This window comes from Zalophus californianus, chromosome 2 (genome assembly GCF_009762305.2).
Source record: "Zalophus californianus isolate mZalCal1 chromosome 2, mZalCal1.pri.v2, whole genome shotgun sequence".
In the NCBI taxonomy this organism is placed as follows: Eukaryota; Metazoa; Chordata; class Mammalia; order Carnivora; family Otariidae; genus Zalophus; species Zalophus californianus.
This window is the reverse complement of record NC_045596.1, coordinates 130,873,248-130,888,341: the sequence shown is the minus strand read 5'-3', so window position 1 is coordinate 130,888,341 and position 15,094 is coordinate 130,873,248. Positions and strand designations below refer to the sequence as shown.

At 36.4% G+C, this 15,094-nt stretch overlaps 1 protein-coding gene across 4 annotated transcripts in view; it reads right to left on the bottom strand.

Annotated features, from left to right (window-relative positions):
- The window catches only part of GUCY1B1 (guanylate cyclase 1 soluble subunit beta 1), a 46,126-nt gene that overhangs the window by 18,376 nt on the left and 12,656 nt on the right, over window positions 1-15,094 (bottom strand). For 3 of the 4 annotated variants that reach the window (XM_027598820.2, XM_027598822.2, XM_035726145.1), the window contains exons 3-4: window positions 10,790-10,890; window positions 9,194-9,312 (exon numbers count right to left, since the gene is read on the bottom strand). In XM_027598820.2, the coding sequence (XP_027454621.1) occupies window positions 9,194-9,312; window positions 10,790-10,890 (220 nt within the window). Of the gene's footprint in view, window positions 1-9,193; window positions 9,313-10,789; window positions 10,891-12,471; window positions 12,700-15,094 lie in introns of all 4 variants that reach the window. The other variant, XM_027598821.2, reaches the window with a different exon arrangement.

Sequence of the window (15,094 nt, the reverse complement as noted above, 5' to 3'; positions counted from 1 at the left end):
ATATCGGAGCGAATAGCTCAGACTGAAAGAATGGGGTCCAAAGACTTCAAGGTGAAGAGAAGCCCTGAGCTAGGTCATGAAAGGTTTGACGTTCTGATTCAGAGAATTATTTCAATAGTCTTCTCAGTTGAGTGAATCTGGTTTCTTTTTCAACTGCCTTCATGCCTAGTGATTTTTGTTTTCTTCCTGAAAATTACACCTGTTAAAATCAAATCAGGCCCACTCTTAACAAAAGTTTCAGTTTGTCCTGATTGCCTCTAGAGGTTGCTATTGCCATATAAAAGGAATCCAATATGGCAGACACTAAGTATTGGACAGTTTATAGAAACTGCAAGCCACTGAAGGCCTAAAACTATTTTACTTGGTTGAGTCGTAGGAAGTTCTTATAAGTTTTCCTCATGAAAATTCTTCCCTGGGAAGGGAAGACGTGAAGGCTGTTCCTTTATAACTCTTCCAGATCCCTTCTACAACTACCGGGGTTGCAAAAAAATGTGAGAAAATCTGGTGAGAAGAAACATCACGAGAAAAGTTGGGTACTTATTTCCATTTCTCACAAAGTAAAAATTGAGCTTGTTGCTGCATTTAGGAAACGTCCTAATGTAGTCAGTCCCAGGTACTATGCTGTGGCTGATTTCAAAGAAAAAAGAAATTGAGTCCAATGATAAATTGAAGTATGTATCTTGATTTCTTTACATTTTTCCCTCTACAAAATGTTCAAATATACCATAAATCAATATGCCAACATCACTTCCATCCTCACCTATTTTCCTCTTGTGTCAAATTGTACCATTAGCACATTTCTATATGCAACTAAACAGATGGCGTGTGACAGTAACTGACACCATTTACATAAGTAGCACCACTGATGCCAACGAAGGCCAGGGATAGGCCTGGGTAGCCCAAGACCCTTGGCCATGAGTCACACAAAGGTAGACACGGCATCTTAAACGTGGACCCATTTTAATTTAAATAAAAATACTAATAATCCTAAGGTATTAAAATTGATAATAAAATACTGCTTAAATTGATCACTTCAAAGCAAGTGGAATACCAAAATGCATCAAGCCAGAATGTTCATCTTTTAAGTTTTTGTGGTAACCAACTCTCCAGAGTTTTCCTGTTTTATTGAATTTGCTATTAATTAAATGGACAAGTAAAGTGCTTTCCTGGAGCATAAAAGATTTAACAACACTTAATCTGAGATTGATTTTCTTTAGGTAGTATCTAACATACAAAATACTCTCAGGATTTCTTTAGTTGCAGCTTTCCTTACTTGGTTTTACTCTCTCAAAATTCAAGTGATGACCACAGCCTGTCTACTATTAGAAATGGACTTCATGATTAAAAATTAAATTGATTTCATTGAGTACATTTCTATTGCTAAAAATGAGCCTTCTTCATAGTTAGACTGTATTTCTTTGCAGGAACCTAAAAGACGACAAAAAAAAAAAAAAAGATTCTCAAAAAAGCCAAGGGAAAACTCTGTCCACCTTTTATAATATGATCTATATAAAGCTAATTATTCATCCACATGACGGTAGCAATGTAGTCTGGAGAACAAGAGTTTCATATTAAAACTGGTATTCTGTTTTATTTCTAAATATACCATGGGAATAGGTATACAAAAAAAGACCTGAATGGCCAGTTATAAAGAAGTATACGTACATAAAAGAGACATAAAAAAATGTAAACACAACATATATTTTAGCACAGTAGATTCCCAGCGAACAATAAAGCAAAGCTTAAGTATGCTCTGACTTCATTTTTCTTAGCTTTATAAAGTCAGAAAACAAGAAAGGGATAGAGAGCAGGTTCATTTATCTATTTTCTTTCAAGATGCCAAAAAGAGGAGTCAGGTTTTCATTTCACTTATGTTCCGATATCATTTTACTGCTTTTTCTACAAGCAAAACGAATATACTTTTTCTACTCAGGAATTCTGCTAATCCATAAGTCCAATTCATCTTGTCACCTAGCATTTATTATTTACAGAAGAAAAATGAGTGGTGGCATCCTGGGAAACTGTGGTGGAGATCTGGATTTAGTAAAATCCACAGATTTAGGAAACAAACGAGAATTTATTATTCCTTTGAGAAATACTTTGAAGTTCCATATTTTCAAAGATCTTGGAATGGTTCAAAATAAATGCAAGTTGTCTCTGTAATATGCACAGCAAAAATAAGTTCATACATAATTATAGAGGCAGAGTTTCCAGGAATTAACTACCTCATTTCCCTGCCTCCTCGGCATCTAATGAAAAATATCTAAATGATCCACATGTTAGGCGGGTGGAGTAAGTCGTCGCCTTGAAAGTTTTAAGAGAGATTTTTCAGTCTCCAAGTAGCCTTATCCTAGTGAATGGGGGGAAGGGAGTGGCCTGTGTTACTGGAGAACATGACTGAAGTTTAGATTAGGAAGAAACCTTCAAAATCAGTCATTTCAAACCTCTCTTTTTTAAGGAAGAAAGATGAGATCAAGCATTTCCTTTCTTTATACTTCTTATACTTCTGAAAAACATGACCAACACCAGCATTTGTGTACAAAGCAGCATGCAATTTGAAACATATTTTGTCAAGTTTTATGGGACATAAGTCATTTTAGAACTTGAACATCAAAAAATGAAACAAGCAGCACCTAAATAAAGGTGGAAAACCCAACCCATATAACGGGAAGCACCAAGGCTGGGGTGTGAATAGCATGAGATCAGAACAACTAAGAAGTTAATGCTTTCATGATAACCCCTCCTGCCTTTTCCTCTTGGAGCTACTTCATGGGAAATAGCCTTCCAGCTGAAAAGATACAAGCTTTTTAAGAAGAAATAATGTACGGCACTGTTTAAAAAGAAATTGTATCAGAGTCACTAAAATCGTTTCACTGGTAATATTGTTAAAACTACATATAATTATCATTACCATCCTCTCGAGAAAAGTATGTTAATTAAAGAAAAAAAGGCAAATAATCATACCTCTGTAAAATATTTTACTTATTATACTGCTTTTAAATTCATGCTTAAAAAATATCCCATTTATATACTGCAATTGACAATGTTTTATAAAATTGTGAAAATATATGTCAGTTATTCAAAGAGAAAACAGTCTTACAATTCTAAAATACTCATCTTCCCTTATAAGTCCTTACTTGTCCATTTTAAAATTGCAGGTTATAGAAATTGGCATTTTGGGTGTTGAGAGAAACAGGTCCTTTTGAAATTCAAAAGTTAAAAATAAAATGAATGGTGCATTTTTGTCTAAGAAATATTATAAATAATTTAGGGAAGTATTAGAATTTCACAGCTGTTCAGGAAAATCCTCATATTTCCCAAAATAACACTTCACACAAACATTTAAGAATTTTAGATCCGTCATCAATCCCAGACTGCTTCTGGTAGGCTGGCCAAATCACTGCTGTGTTTTAAAAGCCAAAACCTCGAGTCCACCTGAATTTGAAGAAAATCCCATAGCAGACTGCACAGAGGTACTGGTAGAGGAACATTCATGGATATGAACTGAATGAATGAGTGAAACTGCCACCATACCAAAATTAGTGGAAGGAAGCAGTGTTTCCAGCAAATGATAACAGAATATTTGCTTGATATTCAACTGAGATTCTGAGGCATATTTAAGCAGGCTCATAATTTAAATCCTGACTAATCTCTAAGATTGCACATTGCTCATTTAGTTTTCATTAGTCAACCTGGCAGCTTTCCATGCTCATTTAAATTTCATTTTACCTCTGTAAAAGTATTAGGAGGTAAACAATATACAATGTAATAGCAATACAACACCACTGAGAATGAATTGGGGGCCCCACTGTAGATTGACTTGGGTTTTATTCCCCGAGGCTATATATCGTTCTTATCTTATCAAATATGGCCTGTTCAAAACTCTTGACTCATCTGTAAATATGTGTGTAAGTGCACGTGTACATACTAACAGAGATATAAAAAATGAAAAGCAAAACAATACACAGAGTGCTGTTCCAATTATGCATTACTGCATGTCAAAGCACCCCAAGCTTATTGGCTTAAAACAATAAGATATTATTATCCCTAGTGGCTCTGTGAATTTTCTGGACTCAGGAAATTCTTGGGTTGTGGTAGATAAAGCTGGGGATGGTGTCATCATAATGTTCTACCAGGCTGTTTTCCCAGGACAGGTCACCCAAAAGGCTGGTAGTACTTGTTGGCCCTTTGCTGGGAGTTGAGCAAGCACTGCTGTCTGAGAGCCTACACATGACCTCTGCACGTGGGCTGGACTTCTCACTTCCTGACGCTGGGCTCCTGGAGCGAGCATCCCAAGAGCAACTATTCCCAGATACTCAGGTGGAAACTTTAAGACTTCTTATAAACAAGCCTAGAAAGTATCAAAATGTTACTTCTACCATGTTCTATTGGTCAAATAATCACTAAAGCCAACTCAGATTCAAGGGAAGGCAAATTCTACCTTGTGATGGGAGTGGCAAAATCATATTTCAGGGGAGCATGTGAGGTGGGAGATATTAATGCAGTGATTTTTGGAAAACACGATCGGCAATAATGCAAATAGGACATTGGAAGTAAGATGAGTGTGGATTAAGGTGCAAATACTGTCATATCGGACATTCCTTATGAGCTAGTTTTTTTTTAAGAAGGTTTCAAATCCTCCATATTTTCTTCACTGTTTTAATCAATACACTAGAAGCTTCATATAGAAATTTACTACAATACCAGCATGAAACGGCACATTTTATTACTAATTTACAATTAAGGAAATAGCAGAATAGAAGAAAAATTCTTGCTGAAAGATGATCTTATCTGTAAGACAACATACCCAAGTAAAATGTATAAAATTCAAAAATCAAAATCAAAATGTCTTCTTGTTTTTATCTCTTTTTGATAAATCATGTTTCCGTTTATTAAATAAATTAAAGGATAATAAATTCCAAGGTTTATCTACTATTTTTTTTTTTTTTAAAGAGAGAGAGGAGCAGGGAGGGACCGAGGGAGAGGGAAAGAGAGGATCTTTTTTTTTTTAAGATTTTTATTTATTTATTTGACAGAGAGAGACACAGCGAGAGCGGGAACACAAGCAGGGGGAGTGGGAGAGGGAGAAGCGGGCTTCCCGCGGAGCGGGGAGCCCGACGCGGGGCTCGATCCCAGGACCCCGGGATCCTGACCTGAGCCGAAGGCAGACGCCCAATGACCGAGCCACCCAGGTGCCCCGAAAGAGAGGATCTTAAGCAGACTCTACACCCAGTGCAGAGCCTGTCGTGCAGCTTGATCTCACCACGGTGAGATCATGACCTGAGCCAAAATCAAGAGTCGGATTCTTATATTGACTGAGCCACCCAAGTGCCCCAAGAACCATTCTTAGTAACGTATCCAACTGAGAAACTGAGGAAAGACAACGTCCAAGGAATTCCTCACTGGAACCATGATGAGTGGTCAGAGCTGCCCAGCCTAAGGCATAGTCAAATGGTTTTCCATGTTATAATTCCAGTAGTTATTTTATTGTTACCTGGGAACTCCAAATGGAGATATTAGAATGATCATTTTAAAGTTTCTAGATAGAAATAATGTAACTTGTAAATTAATCAATAAATAGTAATTTGCCATGTCCACACGAGGTGGAAATTGGTCTAGTGTGTTGTCTATTATTATATATTTCATACTATAATTCAACTCTAAAAAAGTTATATCGTCTCATCAAAAGAATAATAATAATAAAATAAAAATAAGTTTTGTTATCTTTAATAAAATAATTAATCTTGAGCTCTCGGTGTATTTGCTTCCTCTTTTTGTACAAACAACAAATCTTCATTCTTCAAGCTTCAAAAATGATACTGATTCATTCTCAGATACAGATTGTATCTGTGGAGATAACATCATTAAGACATTATACATGGTTTCTGGCTCCATGAAGTTTACATTCCAGCCCAACAAACAAGAAATGATAATAGAGTGTGAGAATTATGAGGGCTGGGGAAATAAGTGTACTGTGAAGATATGGGAAATGACAATTACCCTGACTTAGAAAGGGCAGAGATTGGAGAGGGGAGTAGTGTCCTCCTGGAAGAAGTAATTTGACCAACGGGATAAGCAGGATTTATTTAGGTGAAAGTAGCAGTAACAGTGTTCCAGACGAAGGGAAGAGCAGGTGCCAAAGGTCAGAGGATAGAGACAGCAAGATAAAAACAAAGATTCTAAAAAGGAAGTTCCGTTTTGGCCAGGCTGCGGGACAGGAAGAGGACGGATGGACAGGGGATGTAAGTAGTCTCAATCATTTTAATTACTTTCGACCTTTTCCAGCAAGTAATTGAGAATCGTTGAAGGATTTAAGCAAGAAAATGATATAATCGGATATATTTGTACTTCAGAAAAAACAGCAGAGTTATAGAATGGAAACGAGATCAGAAGAGGCTTGAAGGGAGGCTGGGAAGCCATCCAATTTCTAAAGAATGATAGCTCTCACAAAAGTGTAGAGGAAATGAAGAAAAGTGGTAGAATTTTCAACATACAGTATTTAGGAAATTGACTCTAAGGCTTTGATGATTGATTAAAATCAGGGGGTGAAAAAGAAAGAAGTTTTTAAACTTTTAAAATGAAACCCAGTTTATCTTACTCTTTAGTGAAGGATTAAAGTCTACAAAAAATAATGTTTTATTAATTTATATAATGAGAAATGTGAATTTTTTTATTTTTATAAAGTTTTTTTTTATTATTATTTATTTGACAGAGAGATAGAAGCACTAGTAGGCAGAGAGGCAGGCGGAGGGAGAAGCAGGCTCCCCGCAGAGCAGGAAGCCTGACGTGGGACTCGATCCCAGGCCCCTGGGATCATGACCTGAGCCCAAGGCAGCCACTTACCTGAGCCACCCAGGCACCCCGAGAAATGTAAATTTTTATTTGGGAACAAGGATCTTAAGACAATCTATGAAAATCAGTTGCTTTGTTTTGTAATCACTTATACAGAAAAAATATTCATTTAATTTCTATGTAAGTAGCCTAATCATAAGACAAATACCTGGAGTATTTTAATCCATTCAATTTGCCGGTAAGATATGCAATTTGAAAAACAGGGGACAAAAGAATTAGATACAAAATATCCAATTTTGGTGAAAACTTCGCAGTATTCTAACTTTCTAGTTTCTTCATTATTCACACTCACAGTGAAAGAAAAAATCTTATGCAATTTAAAGATACATTAACTAAAGTTGCATATTGACTTTGAGGAGAAAGGACTTAGGGCTACTTAAAGTAATGCCATCCAATGGAAACAGAAGGCAATAAAAGCCACTAGAGCAAGGCACAAATACTTGCCACATAAGTAATGTTAAAGTTAAAAAAGAAAAAAAGAAACAGGTGAAATTAATGTCCATGATATATTTTTATAGAACTCAATATATCCAAAATATTATCATCTCAACATGGAATTTATATAAAATATTTATCAGCAATTTTGTATTCTTTTTGTACTGCTGTTGAAATCTGTTCTGTATTTTACCCATAGCACATCACATTTCAAATACTTAGTAGCTACACGTGGTTAGTGGCTATCCTATTGGATGGTGCAGTTCTAGAACACAGGGAAACCCACCAAGAGGCTGCTTGCTCTCTAACTGTGCTGTTACAAATTTAGTAGAGGGTCACAAGGAGTAAAGGTTTAAAAAATTTTTTGTGGGGCACCTGGGTGGCTCAGTCGTTAGGTGTCTGCCTTCGGCTCAGGTCACGATCCCAGGGTCCTGGGATCGAGTCCCACATCGGGCTCCTTGCTCAGCAGGAAGCCTGCTTCCGCCTCTCCCACTCCCCCTGCTTATGTTCCCTCTCTCACTCACTGTGTCTCTCTCTGTCAAATAAATAAAGCTTAAAAAAAAATTTTTTTTTTGTAAAATCATTTGGATAGTTGTTTTGTTATGGAGATGTGGCCATGAGAACAAAAGTTAAAGTTAAGAGAGAGGAACTGCAAATTGCAACTTTGCCAATAAGGTGACAGGAGTCAACAAAAGTATTAAAAAACGGAATATGTATTCAAAAATCCAAAATCCCAATAAACTTTCAATACCAAACTTTAATCCATTTAAAATAACTCTTTTAAATACAGCCTGTTAACACTTAATTTAAAAATCTCCTGGTAGTGACTTCATTTGGAATTGGCAGCTTTTTTTTTTTTTTTTTTTTTGACACCAGTAGTTCTATAAATCCACGGCAGGGCATTGCAAACCAGTTTCCATCTTGATTTAGTGCTGTTTTAAGTTTATAAGAAAAATGTCACTATGTAAACAACAGACATTTTGATTAAACACTACAGTTCTTATTTTGGCTATGAAATCAATAATGCAGCTGGATTGAAAGTAGTTTACATTCCCTCCAAACTGGGCTTCGGCTCAGCTAGTATTGCGCTGACATCATTTTCCAGCAAGATCTGGCCACTCTCAGCAGCTGGGTCAGAAATAATCCTTTACAAACAACCAAATAATTTTCAACGTTAACACATTTCAAGAAGAGGGTCTTACAAATGCCTGTGCTTAAAATAGGGCAGTCAATCCAAAAATAGCCTCTCATCTAAATGGGTAATTTACTAGTAAAAACTTTTAAGGTAATTTAAACAAGCATAGAAGACAAAGGTCTTTGGGGACATTATTTTTTTCACTTGAACAGAAACTGACTTTGGGAGTGCTCTCCTATTTTCTTTTCTACAGTAGCTTAATTAATAGGTAACTGGGAGCAATGCTTCTCAAATTTGTTTTGGTGGCCGAGCACCTGAAAGCCATCGTGCTTTCTCCTAAACTTTGAGCCCACGGAGAAGGTCATCGATACTATTTAATTATACTCTACAAACTGAGAATACCTTAAAAGAGAAAAAGAAGACCGCATTATATATCAGAAACATAAAACCACAACTACTAGCACATATAAATCATGAAAAAGGGGGCAGTTAAACTAAGATCACAATAGGCCATGCTGAGATTCTCAGAGAGCATTAATTTACAACTTGAACATTCAAGGTCAGCAACCAAAAGTTAAAGAAAAATATATGAAACAAAAATGCTAAAATGGATTCAATACCACCCAATAACCATTATTTTATGTGATTCACTGTGATTCCATTTTAGCAGCAAGACACCGTCATCTAGCTGGCTGAGCAAAAGTATTCTAGAGCCTCTGTTTAAGAATCAGTAACTCAGAACTTTTAACTCCGAGACTTCAAATTGCTTACCTGTAGAAATTCTCTGACATTAGATCCCAGGACACGCAAGATTGTATCATAACCAGACTCTTGACAAAAGACAAAAAACATCTTCCCGAACATTTGGAGGATTTCCCCAGCATTGAGATCTATTTATAGGTTTGGGAGAACAACAACAATAAAACATATTACAGCTAGAATATTGTTAATGGGAAGAATGAAAATAGGTGCATAATTAAAAAATTAAAATATCCTCAATTTTTGCGCAGGTAGACATTGATCACAAGAAAAAATTCTGACCTGAACAATACAATGAAATCTGTGAAGACAAAATATTGACATGTCAGCAGCATAGGTGTGTACCTACGTGCCAAACAGTTTCTCAGCTTTCACAACAAACTACTTAATTAATTTTGAACTTTTTTAAATCTGTATTTAAGGTATTAACTTATTTTTTCTGAAAAACACAGAAAAAAATCAAGAATGCACATGACAGTATGTTGGTGAAAAATGGTTTTCTTAATGTAAATATGCATATTTAGTAAGTTGGTTACATGTAAAATGTATCCCAATATCCTGTGTTTTTCTTAATGTTCAATTATTAATATTTCCTAAAATCTTTATGTTTTTTCTGTAATATCCATTTTAACTGCCATCTCATTAACTTAGGGACACAACAATTTATTTAACCAATCCACTCTTATCAAAAAGGTAGACTTTTCCAATTTTTGATAATACAAGTTATCCTGAAATGAAAATATACATAAATCTTAATGCAAATAGATCTAATAATTCCTTTAGGAAAAATTCCTAAAGGGTTTGTACATTTTTAAGAGACTTTAACTAATGATGCAAAATTATTCTCTACAATGTTGTCTTAATTTACCATCAGATTAACAATGTGTGCGATTTCTTCTTTAACTCTACTTTTGACTACACTAGACACTTAATTTTAAAAATTACCAAATCTATATGAATAAAATTTCATATTTGTTTCCATTTTGATTACTAGCAAGGCTGAATATTTTTATTATTAACAAATTACCATTCTTTCTTTGTAATTCTTGTATTCTGTAATAGGTATTTGCTCTTCTAGTTATCAGTGGCAAAGCTAAAAAGTTTTTCTGTTCTACCCAAACCGTGGCCTAGTTGTAAATTCAGCACATGAGAATAATTTTGAGAACAACTTTTTTTTCCCATGAAGCTGTTTTTGAACTTTGCCTACTTTGCATGAGCTTTCCCTGATGTAGACCTCAGTTTCTTGTTTTCTTTTACCAATAGTTAATGGAACACGAGATTGCAAGAGAGATTTGGGGACAATACTTTCTGCATACTACACTTTTGTAATTACTGTGTTGTTGACACCATAACTGAAGTTATTATTACATGAAGTCTCAATAATTTTTTTCCACCCCAACACATGGTTTTCTGTGAGGGGGTGCAGAGAGCTTCTCCACTCTCTAAAGAGCTTGTGAAGGAAAACTAGGACTCAGGAAAGCCTGAGCCTTCCCTCTGCTGTTGTGCAGTGTACAACCTATGGAACTATACAATGGGATCTTGGTTCATGTACTCCTTTGGGCTTCTATGTATAACTCAGCCAAAGAAGGAAAGTCACATTCAACTTACTGAGGACTTTGCTTGCAGCAGCAACCAAATCATAAGTTTTAGAATCATCATATATTATTCTGACAAGAAATTGTCCTTCTTCATCTAACTGTGCCTCTTTTCTGGAAAACAAAAACAGACAGGAGGCAAATGCTGAAATAAAAAAATAGCTACTATAGCTAAAACTATTGCGTAAACGATGGTTTGACACCTGAAATGGGATGTTTTTGGCCAATTTGTTTAAATCAATGCCATTTGCCTAAAAGTCTAATGATTAAGAAGAAATCATTCCACATTCTCCTCCCCAAATTAACATGATATATTTAAGCATAGTTTAGCAAGACTAACATTTACATAGTACTCTAATGCCCAATACAATGCCTGATATTAACTATAATCAAGAAATAACTTTTGGTTCAACAAATAGCAAATATCAGTTGAGTCCCTAACTGTGCCAGGCATGGTTCCAGGCATTAGGTATCAAGCATTTAGCAAGATAAACAAAAATACCTGACCTCTTGCGGCATACGCATTCTAGGAGGGGAGACAGACCAGGCATAAAACTAATAAGTAACATATAATGGTAAGTAGTTTGAAGAAAAATAATGACAGGTAGTGGGGTAGGGAGCTTGAGTACAAAAGCCAAGAAGCTGAGATACTGGCAACTGAGTAGAGTCTGAAGGAAGCTCTGGGAGTGAGCCAGAGCAATGTGGGGAAGAGGGCTAGGCAGGAGCAGCCTGGGGCATTGGGGGACCAGCAGAGGCCAGTGTGGGTGGAACAGGCGTGGGGGCAGAGTAGCTGTAAGGGAATGGGTCAGAGTGGTAACAAGGTGCCTGGGCGGACATTAGGATGACTATGGCATTTACTTGAAAGAAATGGATGGTTTTTGCCTTTGTGATCCAAGAGCGAGAGGAACAGACCTGTGTTAAAGGAATCAATCCTGCTGTTGCACTGAGACTGGACCAAAAGGCTTTTTAGGAGAGAGCAAGGAGACCAGTGAGGGGGCTACTGCCAACACTCAGACGAAAAAGGCTGGTAAGTTGATTCAGAGTGGAAGCAGTGCAAGGAGGGAGAAGTGGTCCAAACGGAATATATTCTGAAGGCAAATTCAACACGATTTGCTGGTGGATTGGTTACAGGATGTGAGAAGAGGACAGGAAACACAGATGACACGGAGGTTTTGGCCTGAGCAACTGGAAGGATATTGTCACCAATGGCTGAACTGGAAAAGGCTATTGAAAGTGGACTGGAGCAGGGGTGGGTTAGATCAAGGGTTATGTTTTAGGCACGCCCGGGGAATTCAGTTGGGTAGGTGTCCAACTCTTGATTTCAGCTCAGGTCTTGATCTCAGAGTCCTTGAGTTCAAGCCCCGCCTTGGGCTCCAAGCCCAGCATGGAGCCTACTTAAAAAAAAAAAAAAAAAAAAAAAGACTTATGTTTTAAACATAGAGTCTGAAGGAAGCTCTGGGAGTGAGCCAGAGCAATGTGGGGAAGAGGGCTAGGCAGGAGCAGCCTGGGGCATTGGGGGACCAGCAGAGGCCAGTGTGGCTGGAACAGGCGTGGGGGCAGTTTTGGACATCCTAATGTCCAAAACTCAGGTTTGAGGTGCCAAGTGGATGGATAAAATCTCCTAACATATCCTTAGCTTATTAAATACAGTAGCTCAAAATATATACAGTATTCATGAAAGGAAATTATACTCACCATTTTTAATAGTTGTCATGATCATAGAAGTATTTTTATCTTGATAAGATTTGGATTATTTTTCTCAAACAAGTGCCCAAAGGAGAAATCTATTATTCAAAATATTGCCAGCTGTAGAAGAGAACTGACAAGTTTGCAGGTATCTTTTCCAGTGTTAAAATCACAAATAGGTGGAGCTTGGATATAATCCATTTAACTCTCAATCCAATTCATCTAAATCCCTGTAGGCTGCCAGGAGAATGCAAGACAAACCAGCACTATCATCAGGTGAAGCTGCAACACAGTAGCTCGAATAGCTACTCATGAAATGCTGCCAAGGCAGGCCACAGTCCCTTCCCCTCTCTCTCCGGGCTAGAATACCAGCGTCTGCTCAAGGGAAGAACTCCAAATGGTGGCATGGATTAGGTCCAGGGGGCATGGGGATATTCTTAAAAAGTACCCTGTGTGCTTAAGAGCATACCATTTATTTGCCTGCAGTTGTGCATAACATTGCATAAAAAAAAAAAAAGAACCTGATTTTGGTAGGCACAGAGATCTGAATTTCAGAGCCCAGAATTTACCAGCTGAATGAACGTGGACAACCCAGACAAAGCACATGAACATTAAACCCCCACTTTTTAAAAACAAGAGCTGTGATATAACCGAGCTTCCACATTTTAAGAGATACAGTGTGCAAAAGTATGTTCTAAGCTGTTGGGGAGTGTGTGTGTGTGTGTGTGTGTGTGTATTACTAATGACCATAGTGCTTCCCATGTCTACGTATTCAACAAATTAAAAAGATGTGGAATATCTTCCACATATAAGATGTGGAAGTCTTCCTTTTGCTGAACTTACATAGCTATTAAATGAAGGGAACACATGTTCCAAACCTCAAGTCTTTTTAATACCGAAGGTCAGTGAAATATCCCCAAATTTTGAAGATGTAATGTACAAACACCGACTTATCTCTTGATAAGTGCTATTGTGTGTCTTATACATTCTAATTTCTAATTGTATAAAAATATAAAATATAGGCAGGGAAACCTTTTAAAGAATCCTCCCCTATCCCAATAACCACTGCTAATATTATATTGGAGTTGTTCATGCCTGAATATACTTGTATGGATGACACACACAATTATACTGCCTTAAAAGTCTCCTTTTTTGACTTAGTATTTGATGGATATCTCTTCATTTCATTCAATACATTTCTACACTTTGCATAAAATTGCATTGTATAGACATACTGAAGTTTTAGTAGATACTGAGATTTATTTTTTTGCAAGTATGAACAAGGTTGTGATGAGTGGTGTCTTTGTAGCTATTAACTGTATTTCTATGTAAAAACAATAAATTCCTAGAAATGGGATTGCTGATTTGAAAGATATGGATAGCCTAATTTTTCTCATTTTGCCACTAACATTTTATTACAAAATAGCATTGGTCAACAGATTAGAATTTTGAAACCTCTAATTTAGGGCATTCTAATAAAATATAGATACATTTTAATTAAATATATAATAAAGTATAAATTCATCTATGCTCTCACTGTGCCCTCTTCTCTCTCTTCCAACTGGGATAAATCAGATGACATAAATTTCTATAATAAACTCAGTTCCTCAGAAACACTCAATAACCCATAACAATAGTTAAATGAATGAGGTACAAACAGAATACTCAATCCCTCTGCATAAAATAGAAGAACGGCCATCTCCCTAGAAAACCCCTAACCATGAGTCAATGCATTCCTTCTTTCCTTTCTCTTGTTTTAATAAAATAAGCTCTCTTATCTTTTAAGCTTTACTTCCTGAAATGATCAGCCCAACGTGCTCCCTGGAGGGAGGTTGAAATATAAATTAAACAGTAGTACATGGAAGGAAACAGTCATCTTCTTTGAAAAACGTCACACTAAATTCTAATGAATTATTTAAAATACTTAGGATTCCTTATTTACATTTATCTTAGAAATCTTTTGGAATTTTGAGTGGCTTTTTAATTACTCTCCCCTCACTTCACCCGGGAAAGGGGTATTTTGCCACAAATATTTCAGCACCTATTATGCCCTAGGCACTTTTCTAAGTACTTTTAATATCTTAATAAAGGAAATAAAGATCCCTGACCTCAAAGAGCTTACATTTTAACTGGTAGAAACAATGAGCAATAAATATATGCTCAAATTTTATAACCTATCATGAGGTGATGAATGTTACAAAACAAAGTAGATGAGGATAAAGGGATGAGAGTAGGGATGTAGGAAGAAGGGAAAGGATACAGTATTAAAATAATGATTATGAGAGGCTTCCTTGGAAAAGTTAATTTCCCAGCAAGATTTTAGGTGGTAAAATTGATCTCCATGACCTAATCTTTCTGGACCCATTTTCATCTTTTTCCCTCTTCAGGGGAAAGAGAATTTACATGTAAATGTAAATCATTCTTCATCTTTTTCCCTCTTCAGGGGAAAGAGAATTTACAGTGCAAAAGGAGTAGTATGCAAAATAATTAATTTCAGGCAATAAGATCAAAGAAGCTACTACAAATACCTTCTCAATGTGTCTTCATTCTCAATACTACTTTTCTTCTAACTTCTGGACAAATCTGTATTTGTTCAGACTTTATGCTGTCAATGATTTAGCCTCCAGAGGGT